General features: G+C 45.7%; 1 protein-coding gene across 1 annotated transcript in view; it reads left to right on the top strand.

The window, feature by feature from the left end:
• The window catches only part of LOC124552582 (all trans-polyprenyl-diphosphate synthase PDSS1), a 737622-nt gene that overhangs the window by 282496 nt on the left and 430088 nt on the right, over positions 1-25038 (top strand). Inside the window, exon 2 of the mRNA XM_047126903.1 lies at positions 24643-24696. Coding sequence (XP_046982859.1) covers positions 24643-24696 — 54 coding nt within the window. The remainder of the gene's footprint in view (positions 1-24642; positions 24697-25038) is intronic.

Here is a 25038-nt window from a genome sequence, read left to right as displayed (position 1 = left end):
TCAATAGGATTTGATAGTCTCGCAAAATTTCATAAAAGCATGTTTGCACTGAACTATTATTGTGGTTTATTTTCCACCAGCATTACAGTTTTGTTCGCAAGTCGTTATCAAATGGAATACTGACAAAAAAAGATACAAACCACGCAAATTGTATGAATTGAACAGATTTTCATTGAGAATCTTAAAATACGTAGGCAAAGGACTGCGTGCATAGCAGTGTCTGACGAGCGACCTTGATTTTCTTTCTTATGGTGAAGTTAATTCTTCCGCTTTGTACATACTTTGTATGTGATTGGCAGTATACGCCCCAGGAAACAACATAGAATTTAGGAAACATTGGAATGTGATACGTCAAAGATATTTTATGTTGATATTTCATGGTTTTCCGCTGTCATGAGAATAATTATGTTTTGGTACTGATTTGTTGTACATTTTTTCCAATTTTCGATAAAATCAATGTATAAACAAAAATATAACTTTTAAAACCGTTGGTTCGTGTGAAAACTTGAAAACGTCGAATTAGATTGGTTCGTGGGACGCGTGTGTCACTCCTCAAAATGGTTCAAATGACTCTGAGCACTATGGAACTAACATCTGAGGTCATCAGGTCATCAGTCCCCTAGAACTTAGAACTACTTAAACCTAACTAACCTAAGGACATCATACACATCCATGCCCGAGGCAGGATTCGAACCTGCGACCGGAGCGGTCGTGCGGTTCCAGACTGAAGCGCCTAGAACCGCTCGGCTACTGCGGCCGGCTCTCACACCTCAACGATTCTGAATATCAGAGAACTTTTGGTAGTCAAAGTGTATTGTTGGTCATAACGGAAGACAGTTCTTGACGTTTTATTTCCCGAATATACGTAAAATAAATTTTAACAACGGTTAGACTAATATTGATTCATTTTTGCTAATCCCTCTCTTTCGCACCTGTACTGGTCTGTATCCATACATGGTTCTCATTTCCTCGCTAAAGATGTAATTTAATAAAAGTTCTCAGAAATATCCCTGCCCTACCAGAGACATTTTGAGAAGTGTAGTAAGATCAGAAATGAGCTCCGTATACTCCCTTTAAATCCGCCAGCGAGCCCTTTGACGTCGTCCCCGAAATCGCCGTCTCCGTGTGACCCTAGACCCAACTCTTTGAGCCTCCGCCGCTGCCCAGTTGCCACTTGCGTCTGTTGTCGCTCAGAAAGGAACGCGAGTACACGAGTTCACAAGTATAACGGCGGTCTCGCAGCATTTCCGCTACAAACGGAACCTTTCTGAAAGAAATTTCCGCCATGAGACTGTAAAATATTATTCATTCTCAGTCATGATACCGGCTATATAGCCATTCTCAAGTACAAGAATAAATATTACCAAATATCCGGCGAACCTAAATTACATAAGCAACCATTAGGCATGATGGTTATTAATAGCAATTTAACGGCCCGTCAGTTAGCAGCGAAAACTGTTATCTTTATACACACTTTCTATGCGGTAATGACAAGTGAGTCTTTAACGACAGTTAAACGTGACACGACGAAGAAGTGCAGTCTCTAAGTAGTGATTAATTATTACGATCTTGAAAGATTTACAGAAACGAATAATAGGCTAAGCCCATAACTCGCTGTTAGTCCATAAAAGCAAGTTGGTATGACCTAAAGAATACATAAAAATCTCACTTTTAGGTCGCAGGGATATAACAGTGACATTGCTCTGTGCCCAGTTTTCGTCTGACGCAGCACATATGCTTTCTCACGGTAGAGAAGAAATAAACAAGAATACAACCATTTTGTTTGCTTTTGACGAAATAATTATGTTTTTCGTCTGAAGCTTCGACTACAGCATAAGACTTATTCCAGATACCACTCCTCCTCTAATGGAACATATTTGCAATTGTGTGCCTTGCATCAAGTAATTTTGTATTACACCTTCCACAAACTCACGAAACACAGTTACTTGATCCCGACAATCCGTCGTTTCACCTTGTCGGTGCTACTTTACAGCAGCAAGATCGTGTTCTCATCTTCCGTACTAACAATACGTCACGACTATCCTTACACTCCTGTGAGAGAGAACAAATCACATAGAGTATGAAACGACTGTAGCGACACAGTTCCCGTATTTGTCAGACTTGCTACAGTGGTAACGAAGTAAGTCTCTTACTACTGATATAACAGAGGTGCCTTGATATGTAAGTATGCAACCCTCAACATTACACTCATATGCCCTCCATTTTTTCATCTCTAGTGTGCAGTCATGCTGCTGCCCGCTGCTCGCAGCGCTATCGTGCGCTTCTGGTAGCGCGAATGTAATTATGAGATAAGAAGTTAGTAATGTGTGTTGAGACGTGCTAACGGCATGTCCTTCATGAACAATAAATTTGCTTCCAAACGGTCGCAGTGATGCTGAAGGACATTGTATTGAAGAATGAAATCCATTTGGAATAAGGTTCTGAAGAGCTGTATGTTACTGACTTAAGACGACGTATATTCTGTTGCGCCAGTACGGTTTCCGGTAGACGAACGCTTTTGTGGATTTGATACTATTCGTGTGTATGTTAAATGAGGATATTTCTCAAATGGCTGAAAAAGGCTTCGCTATCGTTTTGTGGGGCCTGTCCATCCCAATCATGACGTTTCTGCTTCAACTCCTGAACAATAGCGGTGTGCTAAAAACAATGAACTGTGCCTATCAAGACGAAAAATGCAGTAGAATGTTGTTTATCTGATCTAGGTCGGACCAGATTATCGAAAAGCCAGAAACTCAGAAAAAGGTGTTACATTTGTAGCGGAGTGATAGGTGAGTGCAAAGACAGGTTCATTTTAACAGAACCTTCTATCGGCTCTTGGTAGAACAACATTACAATAAATGAAAAGCACCAATTTGCTTTTGTTCTACAATATTGTAGAACAAAAGCAACCTGGTGCTTTTCATTTATTATAAAGACAGGTTCATTTCTTGGCTTAACCTTCACAATACTTATTAGAAAAAAATTAGACAATAATAGTCAGGGTCAGGGTCCAGTTAAAAACACAATAAAATTATGTGTCACCGCCAATACAAAAAAGTTAAAAAATAATACAATGGAAATCAAGCTTCGTAAAGGGTTTATCCTGTTATTTCTTGAGATTAAAAGTGACACATATTAGCGTGGTTTTAACCATTTAACTGGTTGCATTCAGAAACTCTTTCCTGATAAGAAGAGTGTCTCCAGAAGCGCTACTGGCCAAGTCCTGCACATATTCGTACCATAAATTTGGACGAGATCGGTGATGATGGTAGGCGCGTTCCCATTGTCAGTAGCATAATTTGTGTTTCTGGAACTTCAGTTTTTTCTGTTTTTATTGAGTGTGTAAGTTATGGGTCTGAAGGCCGCGACCATCGATTATTTCATCCGCGGGCAACAGAACTCTTGACCATTTAGGCCATCATCGTTAGATTCTTTTTCTCGTACTTTTTCTTTACCCGTTCATTGCAGTGTTCTGTTTTCTTCCTTGGTAGTGTTGCAGACTTATAATTATATGGTGCCTTTATTTTTTTGTTTTTTCTTGCATTTTTCTATTTGGTATATCAAGTTTGTTATTCCTGCTTGCATCAATCTTACTTTGCTGCACAGATCCGTTTTATTGTTTCAGTTTCAGCTCTACTGCTACATTCGCAAAATTACACATCCTGTCTCATTAAGCTTGTTGATTCCTTTCTTTTAATGGCTCTGAGCACTATGAGACTTAACTTCTGAGGTCATCAGTCCCCTACAACTTAGAACTACTTAAACCTAACTAACCTAAGGACATCACACACATCCATGCCCGAGGCAGGATTCGAACCTGCGACCGTAGCGGTCACGCGGTTCCAGACTGTAGCGCCTAGAACCGCCTTTTCTTTTAATACTGCTATAGGACTTTCGCCTGCGTTTTTCATTCCCGGATTAGTACTGGTATACTTTGAAATTTCTATACTTGCTCTTAGTCTGGCTGTTCCTTCTTCAGGATCATTTGGACGTAAAATACTCGATTTGGAATTTTTTCAATGTATCTTTTTGCTTAAAATTACTATTTCAACCCCATACGCTGTTTGGTTAGATGGCTGTGATGCCTCACTTCTGTGTATTTTGAGATGCATTTTTGTTATAGATATCGTTTGCAACTTTGAGGACATTTTCCATTTTATGACAACGAATTTCGTAACCATTCTTTTCCAGGCCAGTCTGTTGAATGGTTTCGCTTAAATATTTGAACTGTGAAACATTAGTTTTTTCCGTATTTATGTTTTAGAATTTTAGGTACCAGACTGTTGCCAGAAATCTATTTTCTTTCTTGCAGATGATATTGGGAGACCTACTGTTTCCTTCGTTTCTTTAAGAATTTCGATTTGTTTTTGTGTTGTTTGAATGTCATGATATAGAATCGCAAGTTCGTCTGGAAACGCTAAGCGGCCTACCGTAATATTGATTTTTCCTAATTTGGTTGATTCACCAATTATTAAGTCCGATTTTAATTTTCGACATTCTCCGATTACTTTTTCTACGACACTGAAAAGCAACGGAGAGAGTCCATCAGCTTGACTCATTCATATAGTAAATTTAAAATGTTTCGAAATTTCTCCATTTTAACCTTACATTTTCTTTCATTTAGTTTTTCGCTAATAATTTCAGTGGTTTTAATGTCCAGACCTTGTTCTTTCATAATTTGGAAGAGAAACTTAAGGTCCGCTGAGTCATAAGCGTTTTAAAAATCTATATAGGTCCTAACTACCTTTTTACACTCACAATCAGAAAAAACAGGATACCTTGAACTACTAGAGATAGGACGTTTATATTCAAAGGACACCTAAATTAGGATGTTCTGAAGAAATCAGTAGCATTTCGGTCGCTTCGGTTCAGTATGTGTCCTGTTATTTAGTAGGCACGGGGTCCGCCATGGGCCTTCATTACTTGTTCCATGTGTGATGGCATTGACGCGTATAAGGCGCGAATGGTGTCCTGTGGTATAGCCATCTATGCTGCATTCATCTGATTCCATAACTCATCTGTGGTGGTTGTCATTGGGTCACAGCACTGCCCATGTCGTTTCACTATATCCCACACATTTTCGATCGGCGACAAGTCTGGTGATCTGGCGGGCCACGGCAAAAGGCTGACACCCTGTGACACCAAGAAGGCACTTCCCCCCAGGGGGTCCACAACTCTTTTGTGGACACGTGTGTAGCGAGCACGGGACCCCGAACTAATGTGGCCCTCCTTCCTTTCCGGGCTGCATACCTTCCCTTCCCTTTCCGCATCCCTCCCCGTCCCCCATCTTCGCCCCCCCCCCTCACCTCTGGCTCTTTCCTTCCCTTTCTCCCCCTCTGGGAGTATGGTTTGTGCCTAAGTCCGGAGACGGACGCTCGAAACTTTTCCAACTTACTTGCTTTCTACACTTAAAAGTCCTCGTCCTTCCTCTGTCCTTCTCTTTTCCTTCCCTCTTCTCCTTGCCCTTTTCTCCGCTGCGGCGTTTGAGACCCCCTCTTCTTTCCTTTCCCTTTCTCTTTTTTCCTCCCTGTGCGTGTCTGAAGGCCGACCCACGCACTTCCACGCGTAGCCGGTGACGGGGTAACGCGTAATTCCCCGCCCCGGGTAGACAGGTAGGACACGTACGTACCCCCTGGTAACGGCCAGGCCCAGGGAGGGGTGATTACCCGAGCTGATACCTTCCGAAAGTGCCGATTGGTCCCTCCGTCCGTTTGTCGGGAGGTGTGACCTGAGGTGTGAACAATCACCTAAGGCGGGTGTGCCCTCGGTGAGGGCCCCCACAAGGGAGGAGCGCGCCATCGGAGACGCCGGTAATCATGGGGGATTCTTCCGCAATGGTTTCCTCACCTTCCACTATGTCTGCTCACAAACGTAAGTTCACTGAGTCTCAGCCACAGACGGTTCTTCCATCGTTGCCACAGTTCCTTGTTGTTTCTCGGTCTGACGAAGGTCACGACTTTTCCACGGTCAACCCTTTCATTATTCAGAAAGGTGTCGACGCAATTGCGGGTCCTGTAAAGTCTTGTTCCAGATTACGGAATGGCACCCTGTTGTTGGAAACACACAGTGCCCTCCAGGCTCAAAAATTGCTGCGTACTTCTCTGCTCCACACCTTCCCTGTCCAGGTGGAACCGCACCGTACCTTAAATTCCTCACGTGGAGTCGTTTATACACGCTCCCTCGATGGATTGTCTGACGAAGAAATTCAGCACTACCTGTCTGACCAGGGCGTCACAGCTGTTCATCGGGTTATGAAAAGGGTTGACTCGAACATCATTCCAACCCGCACTGTCTTCTTGACATTTGACAAAGTTCAACTCCCATCAAAAATCAAAGCAGGCTATGAGATAATTTCCGTTCGCCCTTACGTCCCAAACCCTACGCGTTGCTATCGATGTCAGCGGTTCAATCACACCAGCCAGTCCTGTTCCAATCCGGCCAAATGCGTTACGTGTGGCAAGGATGCCCATGAGGGTGCTTGTCCACCTCCATCCCCTCGCTGCATCAACTGTATGGGTGACCACGCTGCTTCCTCTCGAGATTGCCCCGTTTTTAAGGACGAAAAACTCATCCAGGAAATAAGAGTGAAGGAAAAGGTGTCGACCTTTGCTGCTCGAAAGTTACTCGCCAGTCGACAGCCCACTGTGCCTCAGACAGGAAAATACAGCACTGTCCTTGCTTCTCCTCGGCCAACAAAGGAGGCGGCCACGCAGACTTGCGACCTCACCTTTAGTACCACGGTCGTCAGATCGGCCAGCGCAAAGATCGCCCGTTCAACCTCACCACTTTCGCCTGCCCACTCTATGGCTCACCCTTCGTCGGGTTCTGCTAAATCTCGAGCCCAAAAGTCAGACGCCAAGTCTTCGAAAAAAGAGCATTCTCGTGAAGAGTTTTTACGTACCGCAACTTCACAACCATCGGTTCCTCCTTCATCTAAACATCATACTTCCAAGAAGGCTACGAAGAAACACAGTTCCTCCCCTTCTCCGCCAAGGCGTGTCCCATCTACAGCACCACCTGGCGGAAATCGCCCTCGGCCGTCTTCTGTGTCGCCAAGGCGCACTGGTGGTGGCCGGTCAACTGGCCGATCGTTGGTGGCTGGAGCTGCTCCTGACCAACCTATGGATCAGGATCTTCTGCCTTCGACTGAATGCCATTCCATGCTGTCGGTCGCAAGCTCTGAGCAGTCATTGAGTTGACAGCACCCTTGGTCACGTTCCTCCATTTTCTGTTCACCCTATGTCCATTATCCACTGGAATATCCGCGGCATTCGAGCCAATCGGGATGAATTGTCGATCCTCTTACGATCCTACTCGCCGGTCATCTTCTGTCTTCAGGAAACAAAGCTGCGTCCCCATGACCGCTTTGTTCTCCCTCATTTTCAGTCCGTCCGATATGACCTCCCCTCTGTTGAAGGCACTCCAGCCCATGGAGGACTCATGATTCTGCTCCACGATACTCTCCATTATCACCAAATCCCCTTAAACAGTTCCTTCCAAGCTGTCGCCGTCCGTCTTTCCCTTTCTGGATACACGTTCTCTCTTTGTACGGTATACATTCCATCGTCCACACCAATAGCACGAGCTGATCTCCTTCATCTTCTTGGTCAGCTTCCACCCCCCTATTTGCTGGTTGGGGACTTCAATGCCCACCACCCGCTTTGGGGATCTCCACATCCTTGTCCACGTGGCTCACTATTGCTAGACGTCTTCCACCAAGCGGATCTAGTCTGCCTCAACACTGGGGTCCCCACATTTTTGTCTGCCTCCACGACAAATTTATCTCATTTGGACCTTGCGGTCGGTACTGTTCCGCTAGCTCGGCGCTTCGAATGGTTCGCCCTTGATGATACACACTCGAGTGACCACTTTCCATGTGTTCTTAGACTGCAGCCTCAACTGCCATCTATGCGCTCGCGACGCTGGAAGTTTGCCCACGCCGATTGGACACTTTTTTCGTCTCTAGCGACATTCGATGACCGTCGCTTTCCCAGCGTCGACGATGAGGTCACACATATTACCGACGTTATTCTCACAGCTGCGGGACGTTCAATACCACGCACCTCCGAATTGCCCCGGCGCCCCCCAGTTCCTTGGTGGAACGAGGCATGCCGTGACGCAATACGTGAGCTGCGACGTGCTCTTCGCATTTTCCGTCACCATCCAACTTTGGCAAACTGTATCCGATATAAGCAGCTCCGTGCGCGAAGCCGTCGCGTCATCCGCGATAGCAAGAAGGCAAGCTGGAAATTCTTTATTAGCTCATTTAACACCTTCACTCCCTCCTCGGAAGTTTGGAGTCGGCTTCGACGGTTCTCAGGCGCTCCTAGTTTCTCCCCGGTCTCTGGGCTCACTGTCGCGCATGATACCTTAGTGGACCCCGTCGCAATTTCTAACTCATTGGGTCAGCACTTTGCTGAGATTTCGAGCTCTTCAAATTACCCGCCAGCGTTTCTCCCGAAGAAACGTGCAGCGGAAGTGCGACATCTTGCTTTCTCCTCTCAAAATCACGAAAGCTACAATACTGTTTTCTCCATGCGGGAACTCCAACATGCCCTCTCTTCTTCTCGCTCCTCCGCCCCAGGACCGGATGGTATCCATGTCCAAATGTTGCTGCATTTATCAACCCATAGCCTGCGTTACCTCCTTCGCCTTTACAATCGAATTTGGACCGACAGTACCTTTCCCAGGCGATGGCGGGAAGCTATTGTCGTTCCCGTTCCGAAACCTGGAAAGGACAAACATCTCCCCTCTAGCTATCGCCCCATTTCTCTCACGAATAGTATCTGTAAGGTTTTGGAGCGTATGGTGAATTACCGTTTAGCTTGGTGGCTGGAATCCCGCAGTCTTTTAACACCAGCCCAATGCGGATTCCGAAAGCATCGTTCTGCCGTTGACCATCTTGTTGCTCTCTCCACTTATATCATGAACAATTTTCTCCGGAAACGCCAAACGGTAGCAATATTTTTTGATCTGGAGAGAGCATACGATACCTGTTGGAGGACGGGCATCCTCCGCACACTGTTCTCTTGGGGCTTTCGAGGCCGGCTGCCCCTTTTTCTTCGCGAATTTATGGCAGAGCGCACATTTAGGGTGCGGGTGAACACTACTCTCTCCCGTACTTTCTCCCAAGAAAACGGGGTACCCCAGGGCTCCGTGCTGAGTGTTGTACTGTTTGCCATCGCCATTAATCGAATTATGGATTGTCTCCTTCCTGATGTCTCGGGCTCCCTCTTTGTGGACGATTTTGCGATCTACTACAGCTCTCAACGGACCAGCCTGCTTGAAAGACGTCTTCAAGGATGTCTCGATCGCCTCCACTCGTGGAGCATCGAAACCGGCTTCCGTTACTCACCCAGTAAGACCGTTTGTGTTAATTTTTGGCGACGTAAGGAGTTTCTTCCGCCCTCCTTACATCTAGGTCCTGTCAACTTTCCGTTTTCCGACGTCGCTAAATTCTTGGGTCTTATGTTTGACAGAAAACTGTGCTGGTCCTCCCACGTTTCCTATCTTTCGGCTCGCTGTCTGCGTTCCCTTAACACCCTCCGTGTCCTGAATGGTACCTCCTGGGGAGCGGACCGAGTGGTCCTTCTCCGCCTCTATCGCGCCTTAGTGCGCTCGAAATTGGATTATGGAAGCATAGTCTACTCCTCTGCTCGGCCGTCTATTCTTCGGCGTCTCGACTCTATCCACCACCGTGGATTACGTTTAGTGTCTGGAGCTTTTTACACCAGCCCTGTGGAAAGCCTTTGTGCTGAGACTGCTGAACCTCCGCTGTCCAATCGGCGGGCAGTCCTTCTGAGTCGTTATGCTAGCCATCTGTCTTCCATGCCTGCTAATCCAGCCCATGACCTTTTTTTCGACACCTCCTTTGATGTCGGGTATGCAGGCCGCTCCTCCTCCCTACTACCCCCGGGAGTCCGCTTCCGTCAACTGCTCCATTCTCTCTCCTTCCGCTTTCCTAAAACCTTCTTGACAACTTGGGGGTACAGCACCGCCTTGGCTCCGTCCCCGGATCGACTTGCTCAGAGACCTATGTCAATTTCCCAAGGATGGTACCCCTACACTTGTCTACCGTCGGGCATTTGCTGCTCTATGTGCACAAATGACGGAAGCCACATTTATTTACACCGACGGCTCGAAAACATCGTTAGGTGTAGGGAGTGCCTATATTGTTGGCGACACCCCAAATCACTTTCGGCTTCCCGACCAGTGTTCGGTTTATACTGCGGAGCTTTACGCTGTTCTCCAGGCTGTCCACTACATCCGCCGCCATCAGCGGATACAGTACGTAATCTGCTCAGATTCTCTCAGCTCTCTCCTAAGTCTCCAAGCTCTTTACCCTGTGCACCCTCTGGTCCACCGGATTCAGGACTGTCTGCGCTTGCTCCACCTGGGGGGCGTCTCAGTGGCGTTCCTCTGGCTCCCGGGACACGCTGGTATCTGTGGGAATGAGGCGGCGCAGTCTCTCTTCCTCGGCCAGCTATTCAGTCTCTTCCGTTTACCGATCTACGGAGCGGTTTATGTCGCCAAGTTGCTCATTTATGGCATGCGCATTGGTCAACACTTCCCCATAATAAATTGCGGGAAGTGAAAGCCCTTCCTTGCGCTTGGACCTCTTCCTCCCGAACGCGTCGTCGGGAGGAGGTAATTTTAGCTAGACTCCGGATAGGGCACTGTCTTTTTAGCCATCGACATCTTTTAAGCGGTGATCCTCCCCCACTCTGTCCCCACTGCTCTCAGCTGTGGACGGTCAGACAACTTTTAATTGAATGCCACTATTTTAATCCGTTACGCTCCCGTATACAGCTATCGCCTGATCTATCGTTGATTTTAGAAGATGACACGCGCTCAGCTGACCGCGTTCTACAGTTTATTAGTGACAGTGAAATGACGTCAGTCATTTGATTTTTTTTTTTTTTTTTTTTTTTTTGGGGGACAACCAACCCATTTCTATAGTGGATTTTTAAGCATTCCTTCTGCCTTTAGTTTCTCAAATTTTATGACTTTGTTCCCCTTGCTGCTGATTTTAAATTTCGTTCTTTTCCTGTTTCCTACGTCACGGGCTGGGCGCTAATGACCATAGAAGTTTTGCGCCCTAAAACCACAAAAAAAAAAAACAAAAAAAAAAGAAGGCACTTGTTCGTGCGGCAGCATGTGGTCGTGCATTGTCTTCCTGAAAAATGGCGTCTGGGGTGTTGTGCGGAAAGGGTATGATTACAGGTCGCAGGACGTCATTCACTTAGGTCTCACTGGTTACAGTGCCCTGGACTCGCACCAACTGTGATTTGTTGTTGTATTCCATAGAACCCCACGCCATAAGGCCTTGAATTGGCGCTGTATGTCTTGTGCGATTGCAGTCACTGTGTGGCCGGTCCCCCTGACTGCGGCAAACCAAAACAAGGCCATAATTTTCAGACAAACAGAACATGGATTTTTCGAAAATACTATCTGATGCTATTCTTGTCCCCAGTGACGTCGTTGGACACACCATTGTCGTCTAACGTGTTTCCGTGCATTCGTCAGAAGTATGTGCAGAGTGGACGACGCGCACATAACCCATACCCTAATAAACGGCGACGGGCTGTCACCCCTGATAGTGTAGGAAGTGTTACACTATTGCTGCGTTGCGCCAGAGCCGAGGAGGATGTAGATCTGTCCTGCAGTGCCATTCGGATGTGTCGATCTTCTTTTGGGGGGGGGGGGGGGGGGAAGGGGGGGTCTGGGTGGTGCGACCTGCCCCGTCTCGTCGCGTTCTACGATCTTCCGTGAACCATTCTGCACACATCCATTGCACTGCCGAAACACTTCGTCACGCACAAGCAGGAATTTTCCGGACGGATGCATCTCTTACTCATGCTAATAATGCGTTCTCTTTCAAGCTCACTGATTTGACAGTACACTTCGCGCTTACGTGAGCGAGGCATCCTGCACGTCTGCGCCGACCGCAGTGGCCACGCGGTTCTAGGCGCTGTAGTCCGGAACCGCGCGACTGCTACGGTCGCAGTTTCGAATCCTGCCTCGGGCATTGATGTGTGTGATGTCCTTAGGTGAGTTAGGTTTAAGTAGTTCTAAGTTCTAAGGGACTGATGACCTCAGATGTTAAGTCCCATTGTGCTCAGAGTCATTTGAAGCATTTTTTTGCACGTCTGCTCAAGGCACACTGATCCATTACCTTCTGTTCATAGCGAGAACGAGAGCTCCAGGCACATTTTAGCGGTAGGTGGTGTTGTACAATGGTGTCGGTGTTGACATTGAACCCGCGGACCGACATGGTTCAAATGCTAATCATCTCTGCAGAACATGCTAATATACAAGTCCTGTGAATATGAACGTCCTATCTGTAGCCGTTCAAGGTGTTCCATTTTTTCTGATCATGAGTGTATTATAAATTTTTTGATGTCTGGGAATTAGTTTCAGAACTAAAATTTGTTCTGCCGAAGATCTGTTCGATCTGAAACGTGCTTGAAAATCGCCATTTTCATTCAAACTGATATATATGCAAAGCTTTCTAGCTCTTTGCAGTTTTCTTGGTTGTTAAATACCAGCTACCTATTTTTCTTCCTGAAGCACAGATATTAGCGCAAATACCCATTAAGCTTTATTTCAAATGATCAGAAAAAATCCTAGTGTTGTTTTTTGGATGTCTTCTTCAGTTTCATGGAGTTAATTGTTAGCATGTTGCCCTTATGTTTATCTAATTGATTTCGAAACTTCTTTTCTACACTTAAGCGCCAAATCAACTGGTATAGGGCCGGCCGAAGTGGCCGTGCGGTTAAAGGCGCTGCAGTCTGGAACCGCAAGACCGCTACGGTCGCAGGTTCGAATCCTGCCTCGGGCATGGATGTTTGTGATGTCCTTAGGTTAGTTAGGTTTAATTAGTTCTAAGTTCTAGGGGACTAATGACCTCAGCAGTTGAGTCCCATAGTGCTCAGAGCCATTTTTTGAACTGGTATAGGCATGCGTATTCAAATACAAATTGGTTCAAATGGCTCTGAGCACTATGGGACTTAACTACTGCCGTCATCGGTCCCCTAGAACTAAGAACTACTTAAACCTAAGCACATCACACACATCCATGCCCGAGGCAGGATTCGAACCTGCGACCGTAGCGGTCGCACAGTTCCAGACTGAAGCACCTAGAACCGCTCGGTCACACCGGCCGGTTCATTCAAATACTGATAGATGTAAATAGGCACAATACGGCGCTGCGGTCGGCAACGCCTATACAAGACAATAAGTGTCTGGCGCAGTTGTTAGATCGGTTACTGCTGCTACAATGGTAGGTTATTAAGGTTTAATTGAGTTTGAACGTCGTGTCCAAGTCGGCGCACGAGCGATGGGACACAGCATCTCGAGGTAGCGATGAAGTGGGGATTTTCGCATACGACTATTTCACGAGTGTTTCGTGAATATCGGAAATCTGGTAAAACATAAAAACTCCAAAATCGCTGCCGCCGGGAAAAGATCCTGCAAGAACGGGACCACCGACGACTGAAGAAAATTGTTCCACGTGGCAGAAGTGTAACCATTCCGCAAATTATGCAGATGTCAGTGTTGGGCCATCAACAAACCGTGCGACTCGTTCAATGAGACATCATCGATATGGGCTTCCGGAGCCGAAGGTCCACTCGTATACCCTTGATGACTGCACGACACAAAGCTTTACGTCTCGCCTGGTCCCGTCAATACCGACATTGGACTGTTGATGACTGGAAACATATTGCCTAGTTTTACGGGCCTAGTTTCAAATTGTATCGAGCGGATGGACGTGTACGGGTATAGGATCTGTAGTAGTGTGGGGCGTGTGCAGTTGGATACTTCTAGATACCACTGCGACAGGTGACACGTACGTAAGCATCCTGCCTGATCACCTGCATTCATTCATGTCCACTGTTCATTCCGACGGACTTAGGCAATTCCAGCACGATAATGCGACACCCCACACGTCCCGAATTGCTACAGTGTGGCCCCTGGAACGCTCTTCTGAGTTTAAATACTTTCCGCTGGCCACCAAAGTCCTCAGACATGAACATTATTGAGCATATCTGGGAGGCCTTGCAACCGCTGTTCAGAAGAGATCTCCACCCCCTCGTACTCTTACGGATTTATGGGCAGCCCTGCAGGATTCATGGTGTCAGTTCCCTCCAGCACTACGTCAGACATTAGTCGAGTCCATGCCACGTCGTGTTGCCGCACTTCTGCTTGCTCGCGGAGGCCCTACACGATATTAGTCAGGTGTACCATTTTCTTTGGCTGTTCAGTGTAGTTACCAGGAATATGTCATGCACATCTTATTTCTACTATTCAGTATTTTGAATACTTTGTGTCGAGATTTTTCTGCCTGTTCTCAATCTCCATTCCGCGAATGATGTATTTTTCCGTTTTGTAAAGGAATTTGATTTTGTGCAGTTTTCACGCACTTCTGTTTGAGTTGCGTGCTAGCGTTTTCTCGATTTCGTGTGCCAATAATGCTATACTTGTTTTAACCTCATTTTGGCCTGGAGTGCTTTATCTCCCTTCCCTGACAGTTTCTTTGCCTGTTTCTTCTGCAGACCTACTCAGTTTGTCGAACTGTAGTGTGCAGGAGGGAAAAGTCTTGAGCACGCAGATGCCTTCAAGGCCAGAGACGTGTATTCACTTGGCAGCTTCCCACGGAACTGAACGATGGAACTTTGTTATAGTCCTGGGACGGTAACTCTCAGTAACAGCGTTTACTTTACTGAAGCATTAAAAAACTGGATAATGGGCAGTAACCACGCACGTTTTTAGGCGCTGGCTGGATTTTCCCAGCGCATCTCGAACGCTACTGTTGCATGGTCGGATGCTTTCAAGAATTCTGTTATGTAGCACCGTGTAATCCAGAAAACGGAAATAAGCCACAAAAGCGCTCTGTGATGCTAGATGATTGTGTGAATTTTTTTTTCTTAACAACTGCGTCTAATTCTGCTGGGTGCCAAAAATGCTCAGAAAGCTAGGGTTGAAACTTACTGGCAGATAAAAACTGTGTGCCGGAACTAGAATTAAAACTGTAACCTTGCCATTTGCGGGACATGCCCTTACTGATTGATCTATCAATTTGACAGAATCTCTTCTAGCTTGTGGCTACTATCCAGGGGTGCTAGTTCAGCAAGGTAAGCAGGAAGGCGTTTGTGAAGTTTGAAAACTAGGCGTTACCGTCAAAAGTGAAGCTGCAAGACGGTCAGGAGTCTTTCCTGGATAACTCAGCCGGGAAGAACATTGCCCGCGAAAGGAAAGGTCCTGGGTTCGTTTCCCAGTCCGGCAGTTGTAATATGCTAGAACGTTTCTGAACACAGTCGGCTGCAGAGTGAAAGATTCATTCTGACGCGCTAAGATTGTAGTTATATTAAAACCTGGTAGAGAAAGAGACAGTTCTGAAAACAATTTGCGGATTTATTTGCTACAAGGGGTTGTATAAGCTAATCTTGCAACGATTACTGGAAAAGGTTGGCTCATTTCTGAGTCCAGAACGAGATCAGGCTGTAATGCACACCTGAAGTAATAAACGGGGCCAAAAGTATAAAAGATGTGTGTAGAAGAAACTGTACTATGGAAGCTGTCTGCGTGGACCTTAATGCAGCTCAATGTACTGTGAACCATCATATTTTATTAGAAAAAAATCTTCCAATATCACAAAACAGAACAGAATCTTCTTTGTAGAATTCCAAGGCCAAAGAAGCAATGAAGGAACTAATATGAGGTGCTCACGTAGTCATTATGTAGGCACCTTGCATATAAGTTCGACATCTTAATGTACCTGCACAATAATGTATTCGCCAAAAACAATGTCAATAAATAAGCCCGTCACAGTTTGAGAAGAGTAGACTTTCACACCTACAACGCAAAAAAATGCCTTCGCTCCTTCTTTGTCAGTGGCTCAGAAAGGATTTCAGTGTGCAGCCATAAAGAATTTTGATCACATGTCCGATAGTATAAAAAGTAGAGATTCCGTAGATCATATTTTGAATATCATGTAAAATCATTGCTTCTTGATAATTTGTTCTATTCTGTTTGCTAGTATTTAAACACTGGTAGTGAGATAGAAATATGATTAACATGTAACGGGGACAATTTGTATGTTTATGGTTATTTATTTTTAACTAGCTACCCTCTCCGGCTTAGCACGGGTGAAAAAAGTTACGGAACTCACTATGCCGGACGTAGTGAGGCCAACTCGACGTGACATGGAGTCAACAAACCGTTGGATGTCATCTGCAGAAATACTGACTCATACAACCTCTATAGCCGTCCATAATAGCGGTGTAGGATTTTGTGCACGAACTTTCTTCTCCATATGTCCCATAAATGTTCGATGGGATTCATATCTGGGTGGCCAAATAATTCGCTTCAGTCGTCCAGAACTTGCATACAACCAATCGTGAACAACTGTGGCCTCATGACATGGCGCATTGTTACCCATAAAAATTCCATCGTTGTTTGAGAACATGAAGTCCATGAAATCTACAAATGGTCTCCAAATAGCCGAACATAATCATTTCCAGTCAATGACAAGTTCGCACAGTCCATTCCATGTGACCACAGCCGACAACTTTGGCCCACTGTTTCGTAGCTTCTTCGCCACACTCGAACCCTGCCGTCACCGACTGAAATCATGACTCATCTGACCAGGCGAGGGTTTTCCAGTCTGCTAGGGGCCAACAGATATGCCCACGAGCCCAGGAGAGACGCTGCAGGCGATATCGTGCTGTTAGCAAAGGAACTTTCGGTCCTCTACTGCCATAGCCCGTTAACGCCAAATTTCGTCGTTCTGTCCTAACGGATATGTTCGTCGTACGTTCCACATTGATTTCTGCGGTTGTTTGCCGGCCGCGGTGGTCTCGCGGTTCTAGGCGCTTCAGTCCGGAACCGCGCGACTGCTACTGTCGCAGGTTCGAATCCTGCCTCGGGCATGGATGTGTGTGATGTCCTTAGGTTAGTTAGGTTTAAGTAGTTCTAAGTTCTAGGGGACTGATGACCTCAGATGTTAAGTCCCATAGTGCTCAGAGCCATTTGAACCATTTTTTCTGCGGTTGTTTCACGCAGTGTTGCTTGTCTGTTAGCATTGACAATTCTACGCAAACGCCGCTGCTCTCGGTCGTTAAATGAAGGCCGTCGGCCACTGCGTTGTCCGTGGTGAGAGATAATCTCTGAAATTTTGTATTCTCGGCACTCTCTTGACACTGTGGGTTTCGGAATATTGCATTCCCTAACTATTTCCGAAATGGTATGTTCCATGCGTCTAGCTTCAACTAACATTCCGCGTTCAATGTCTGTCAATTCCCGTCATGGCAACATATCTCGTTGTAAACCTTTTCATATGAATTACTTGAGTACAAATGATAGATCCGCCGATGGACTGCCCTTGTTTAGCTTGTGCACGCGCTATTATCCCCAACTAAATATGTGCATATCGCCATCCCGTGACTTTTGTCACCTCACTGTGTATTCATACATTATTTGAAAATGAGCGGCGTCCAGCACACTTTACACGTAATTTGACAGACCTTCGAAACTTTTTATAGCTGATACCCACCCACAGAACAATGAAAAGAAAAATTGTTCATGCAGTAAAAAACTTCAGCATCACACATGACTTGTGTCACCTCAGTGCAGATGTGTATGACCGGACTACTTGTCAGCCGTAACGATAATTTCGTTTACGGGTCACTGCCTGGAGTTTTTATTTAACTCTTTCTGTCACGAATTATTTTTTCATGAATAAAGTCATGGCTTTGCTGTCCAGTTCTTCGAATTAAATTATGATTTTTCAGATGTATATTCCTAGCTGCCCCCCAAGGGGGGATACAATGCGTCCCCAAATGAGGACATTGTGTTCAAGTGGGTGCAGTAGAAGTAGAAAATGGCTCTGAGCACTATGGGACTTAACATCTTAGGTCATCAGTCCCCTAGAACTTAGAACTACTGAAACCTAACTAACCTAAGGACATCACACACATCCATGCCCGAGGCAGGATTCGAACCAGCGACCGTAGCAGTCCCGCGGTTCCGGACTGCAGCGCCTAGAACCGCACGGCCACCGCGGTCGGCAGAAGTAGAAAACTCAAAGTATTTTATTTGATTTTATTTCATCAAAATACATAAATTAAACAAAGCTTACCTAATGATTATATAAATAAACTATAGTTTGACACCTGTGAAGAATGATCATCAAAGAAACATTTTTTTCCATCCAGGCGCAAGAGAATGTTACATTTTAACATAAAAATTTGGTTTTTGCCTTTGAAATCCGATTTCTTCCACCTGTCAAATGATTTTTTTTTTGGTCACTGACCACTGGAAGCCGCACAACGTTGTCCACACGAACATCACATTCTGGACGAATTTCCGCATTGACTCGTTTTGAAGTCCTTGGAGATGGCATTGGACTCTCACTAGTGCGACACCCCCTTTTTCTGGCAGCTGGCTTATCTATTTTTGTCAGTACTTCGACCACAGTTGCCCTAAGGTTTTAGGAACACCTAATTCTGATGCGTTTTTCTTGTACGCACTCCATGAATTTACACATGCAATATCAATTGCATGAGTAAACATGGCTGTTGAAAATCGTGTTCGGTTTCAAAAGCAGCTAACTGCACGTTGTCTTCGGGTGCAAAGCCCGCTAAATGCCCGATAGGCGTGGCTGTCGCCCTGCACGTGAACAGACATAGACTTACCAATATGGACATTCAAAGCTACCTTTCAGTATGTTACGATTACAGTAGGTATTTTTCTTATTCAGTTTTACACTGGTTGCGCTGTAACAAATTCGTACGCAACGATAACATTCTCGCTGCCAGTTCATTGTCGTTTGGATGGGAAGAGTGTTTCGTGATTATTTCAGTGTCACTTACCATGCAGTTAGCGAGCTTTGCGTCTAGGCTACTCAGCTTACAGCATACCGTATGGTATAAAACGTCTAACATTACCTCCATCATTGTTCTCAGGATCATCGGATACATCGTCAAGTTCAGATGAATTAAGGAGCTCTAAACTTCTTCTTCTGTAAGTGACCTTCGTCTATCTTAGATCGGGGCATTGCGAAATCACCGTAAGATGACTAAAAAGACAGCGAAATAATATCCTAAAGTTCTATGCTATTACAACCTGTCAATCACAATGTCCTCATTTGGAGATAGCGTAAAGTTATAAATATGTCACCGTCAAGAATGCACGTTTCTATGCACAAATAATTTTTTTTACCTAAACACAGAAGATATTAACCTGCTGAGGGAAGGTACAAAGATCACTGGGGAGCGTCTGTGTGACTGTGCGCATTCAGTTTTGTTTTGTGGTACCACAGATTGACACGAGATGTCGACACCGCTCTCAAATAAACTCTCTGCTTGTGGAATATGAGTACAACAATCATAAATGGTAAAATTTAACGACTTTTAATGTATTAAGCATTTATGTGGTATGTCCTTACATGAGGACGCCATGACCGAAAGGGTTAAATTCGGAAAACAACGTTAGCCATCTAAATATCGTCAGTTTCACATAACTTAAACGAGTCCAGCTATGCGCGCCAGAAAAGTTCTCAGAAGGCACTTTTTGGAGAGAGATATCATGGCAGTGGTAGTGGCTGTGAGCTACTGTTTTACTGGTCTGGCCGACTGCAACGAAGTCGGCGCGAGTGACAGCCACTTGTCGGCCGCCCAACTTGCCAGTTTGGTGTGCGCTACTTTCCCTGTATGACCTTACCCTGCATTAAAGAACAACTCTATACCAAATAATCTGTTCTTACAGGCTTAATATCTGATACGTCCATTATAACAGGTTGTTCAGGAATTTGGCAATAGGTCCCACCAGCCCCGGTACTACAGTCGGCAGCCTTACGCCTGTCTCCTGTACTCACAAAGCGTATGTATTAGCAAAAATCGCATCGAAATCCCTACAGCAGTTAAGCTGATTAGCTTTCACATACAGACAGAAAAACGATACGCCACATTTTAATTTATATTTGTATGGACGTTTGAGGAGTTCTACCATTCACCACTGGATGACAGTGGCATCGTTTTCATAGATCATCCAGTTTGCACGAAATATTTATTAATTACGTACAAAACCTTCCCCGTGAATCGGTCTATATGTTAGCGAGAACCTATCAAAATCCCTGCAATAGTTCCCTAGATATGCCCAAACAAGGTAATGGGACCACGACATAGGACATTATATATGTGTAGAAGATACAGGGTGTTTCAAAAATGACCGGTATATTTGAAACGGCAATAAAAACTAAACGAGCAGCGATAGAAATACACCGTTTGTTGCAATATGCTTGGGACAACAGTACATTTTCAGGCGGACAAACTTTCGAAATTACAGTAGTTACAATTTTCAACAACAGATGGCGCTGCAAGTGATGTGAAAGATATAGAAGACAACGCAGTCTGTGGGTGCGCCATTCTGTACGTCGTCTGTCTGCTGTAAGCGTGTGCTGTTCACAACGTGCAATTGTGCTGTAGACAACATGGTTTATTCCTTAGAACAGAGGATTTTTCTGGTATTGGAATTCCACCGCCTAGAACACAGTGTTGTTGCAACAAGACGAAGTTTTCAACGGAGGTTTAATGTAACCAAAGGACCGAAAACCGATACAATAAAGGATCTGTTTGAAAAATTTCAACGGACTGGGAACGTGACGGATGAACGTGCTGGAAAGGTAGGGCGACCGCGTACGGCAACCACAGAGGGCAACGCACAGCTAGTGCAGCAGGTGATCCAACAGCGGCCTCGGGTTTCCGTTCGCCATGTTGCAGCTGCGGTCCAAATGACGCCAACGTCCACGTATCGTCTCATGCGCCAGAGTTTACACCTCTATCCATACAAAATTCAAACGCGGCAACCCCTCAGCGCCGCTACCATTGCTGCACGAGAGACATTCGCTAACGATATAGTGCACAGGATTGATGACGGCGATATGCATGTGGGCAGCATTTGGTTTACTGACGAAGCTTATTTTTACCTGGACGGCTTCGTCAATAAACAGAACTGGCGCATATGGGGAACCGAAAAGCCCCATGTTGCAGTCCCATCGTCCCTGCATCCTCAAAAAGTACTGGTCTGGGCCGCCATTTCTTCCAAAGGAATCATTGGCCCATTTTTCAGATCCGAAACGATTACTGCATCACGCTATCTGGACATTCTTCGTGAATTTGTGGCGGTACAAACTGCCTTAGACGACACTGCGAACACCTCGTGGTTTATGCAAGATGGTGCCCGGCCACATCGCACGGCTGACGTCTTTAATTTCCTGAATGAATATTTCGATGATCGTGTGATTGCTTTGGGCTATCCGAAACATACAGGAGGCGGCGTGGATTGGCCTCCCTATTCGCCAGACATGAACCCCTGTGACTTCTTTCTGTGGGGACACTTGAAAGACCAGGTGTACCGCCAGAATCCAGAAACAATTGAATAGCTTAAGCAGTACATCTCATCTGCATGTGAAGCCATTCCGCCAGACACGTTGTCAAAGGTTTCGGGTAATTTCAGTCAGAGACTACGCCATATTATTGCTACGCATGGTGGATATGTGGAAAATATCGTACTATAGTGTTTCCCAGACCGCAGCGCCATCTGTTGTTGAAAATTGTAACTACTGTAATTTCGAAAGTTTGTCTGCCTGAAAATGTACTGTTGTCCCAAGCATAATGCAACAAACGGTGTATTTCTATCGCTGCTCGTTTAGTTTTTATTGCCGTTTCAAATATACCGGTCATTTTTGAAACACCCTGTAGATACAATACTAATTATTATACGAATGGCCAGCCTGTAGCATTGCAAGCCGAATACCGGTTAGCTAAGAAAATTAATGCAGTAGAACGTACAAAATATTGTGTTTTTCATTTTTAATTATGTTGTCCTGCCAAGAAGCGACGAAAAATCAGTCAACAGCAGATTAACTAAAATTTTGGCGTCCCTGAAGTGCTGTTCATACGACGTTGATCTGTAAACTGCTACATTGCCGGACTGAAACGGTTCTGAAATACAACCTAATACTAAACCCGGCGTACAAAGTAATCCAGCATGAAGAGAAACAACGAAGCTATTTTTGTGTTGTCGCCGCGCGGGATAGCTGCGCGGTCTCAGGCGTTGTGTCACGGTCCGCGCGGCTCCCCCCGTCGGAGGTTTCAGTCCTCCCTCGAACATGGGTGGTATGTGTCGTCCTTACCGTCAGTCAGTTTAAGTTAGATTAAATAGTGTGTAAGCTTAGGGACCGATGACCTCAGCAATTTGGTCCCATACGACCTTACCACAAATTTCCAAATTTTTTCTGTTTGCCTTTGCCACCATCAGTGAAACGAGCGATTGCCAATCGGCAGGCAGGAGGACAATAAGAGTCCATTCTCAAACTTTGTAATCAATACAAGGAAACGTCGGAAAACGAATGTGGCTGTTAATGGAAAGGACCTATCGCTGCTAAAGGTCGCTATAGTGAAGTACACGCAGAGGCCTGCATTCCTCTGGTATATTAACGAACTGTACTTCGAAGATTTCACTTATAAGTGACATGATTAAAATTCAAGAATTAAACAACCTATCCAGTTAATTGGGAGGGCGGAATCGCCATACGGCGAGTAAGGAGAGCGAGAGGACGCTAAACCACACTGCACTCCCCTGCCAGTGACGGAAACACGCAGCGGGCTTCATACATGTTCTGATGCTGGTGGAGGAGACGCCATGGGATCACAACGCTTCTGTCTGCTGCCCATATCTGGGTGTCCAAACTACTATTCGACGTGTGTGGAGGGTGTGGCGATTTGGCAGTGGGTTGCTCAGTCAACCAGTTTTATTTAAAAAAGAAAGAAAGGAAGCTTCTATGTTAAGCTTTAGGTAAGAAGTGCAACACCGAGTGCATTTTTACAGTCTTCCTCCCCTAGTTCTCATTGGATGGACAGTTTAAGTGGCCAAATACACAAAATGGCGCCATTTTTCCCGGTGACAAATCCTGCAGAACGATGGGCGTATTTTGTTGATAAATGCACTAATGGCCATTAAAATTGCTACACCACGAAGATGACGTGCTAAAGACGCGAAATTTAACCGACAGGAAGAAGATACTGTGATATGCAAATGATTAGCTTTTCAGAGCATTCACACAAGGTTGGCGCCGGTGGCGACACCTACAACGTGCTGACATGAGGAAAGTTTCCAAACGATTTCTCATACACAAACAGAAGTTGACCGGCGTTGCCTGGTCAAACGTTGTTGTGATGCCTCGAGTAAGGAGGAGAAATGCGTACCATCACGTTTCCGACTTTAATAAAGGTCGGATTGTAGCCTATCGCGATTGCGGTTTATCATATCGCGACATTGCTGCTCGCGTTGGTCGAGATCCAATGACTGTTAGCAGAATATGGATTCGGTGGGTTCAGGAGGGTAATACGGAACGCCGTGCTGGATCCCAACGGCCTCGTATCACTAGCAGTCGAGATGACAGGCATCTTATCCGCATGGCTGTAACGGTTACCCTTGACGCTACATCACAGACAGCCTGCGATGGTGTACTCAACTACGAACCTTGGTGGACGAATGGCAAAACCTGATTTTTTGGGATGAATACTGTTTACAGCATAATGATGGTCGCATCCGTGTTTGGCGACATCACGGTGAACGCACTTTGGAACCGTGTATTCGTCATCGCCATACTAGGATATCACCCGGCGTGATGATATGGGGTGCCATTGGTTACACGTCTCGGTCATATCTTGTTCGCATTGACGGCAGTTTGAACAGAGAACGTTACAATTCAGATGTGTTACGACCCGTGGCTCTACCCTTCATTCGATCGCTGCGAAACCCTACATTTCAGCAGGATAATGCATGACCGCATGTTGCAGGTCCTGTACGGGCCTTTCTGGATACAGGAAATGTTAGACTGCTACCGTGGCCACCACATTCTCCAGATCTCTCACCAATTGAAAACGTCTGGTTAATGGTGGCCGAGCAACTGGCTCGTCGCAATACGCCAGTCACTACTGTTGGTGAACTGTGGTATCGTGTTGAAACTGCATGAGCAGCTCTACCTGTACATGCCATCCAAGCTCTGTTTGACTCAATGCCCAGGCGTATGAAGGCCGTTATTACGGCCAGAGGTGGTTGTTCTGGGTACTGATTTCTCAGGATCTACGCACCCAAATTGCATGAAAATGTAATCACATGTCAGCTCTAGTATAATATTTTTGTCCAATAAATACCCGTTTATCAACTGCATTTCTTCTTGGTGTAGCAATTTTAATGGCCAGCAGTGTTGAAGTGGATGGTGGTAAGTTACTATGGGGCCAAACTGCTGAGGTCATCGGTTCCTAGGCTTATACTCTGCTTAATCAAACTAACTTACGCTAAGGGCAACACACGCACGCATGCTGGAAGGAGGACTCGAAGCTACGTCAAGGAGAGCCGCGCGAATCGTGGCAAGGCGCCTCTTACCGCGCGGCGATAGACAGAAATTTCGTGCAACTATTATACTGTTCTCTGCTTAAATAAGCATTCCCGTGTCGGACAAGTCGGTGACTGCGTGGTGGTACTTTCAAACGAGCCTGATTCGTTTTCTCAATCTACGCGTGATGCGGGCTTGCTACTTGTGTTTCCTCATTGCCCTCCCGTCTTGTGTTCCAGGGCGCGCCTGCCTTCGCGGAGACAAAGAGGTGTAGCGGCGACGTGGCGGCAATGGTGAGTAACCAGTTCAGAGATTCCGGTCTCGTGTCTATTTTTTTCTGGAAGAGGAATAAGCGTGGCTCCAAGTTTCGCTGCTGTGTGTGTTAATAATATTTTCCTTTGAAGCGCGTCGATGATAAATATGCCGTTTTGAGTGTAGGCCTTCACCAGGTCACCTACATTTCATTATATTTAATGTAAAAATTGATCTCTAGCTAGACGTTGCAGGTGAGATTCCCACAGTATTTCATGGTGTAACTGAAGATATGGGTCAGATGCTACGATGATATAGTGTGTGGTAATTTCACGATGACATCCGACGTCTCGCCCGAGAACCATTTACACAATTAGTCCGTC

This window comes from Schistocerca americana, chromosome 10 (genome assembly GCF_021461395.2).
Source record: "Schistocerca americana isolate TAMUIC-IGC-003095 chromosome 10, iqSchAmer2.1, whole genome shotgun sequence".
Lineage (NCBI taxonomy): Eukaryota > Metazoa > Arthropoda > Insecta > Orthoptera > Acrididae > Schistocerca > Schistocerca americana.
Note: the sequence above shows the minus strand (reverse complement) of the source record. Positions and strands in the feature narration are given on the sequence as shown.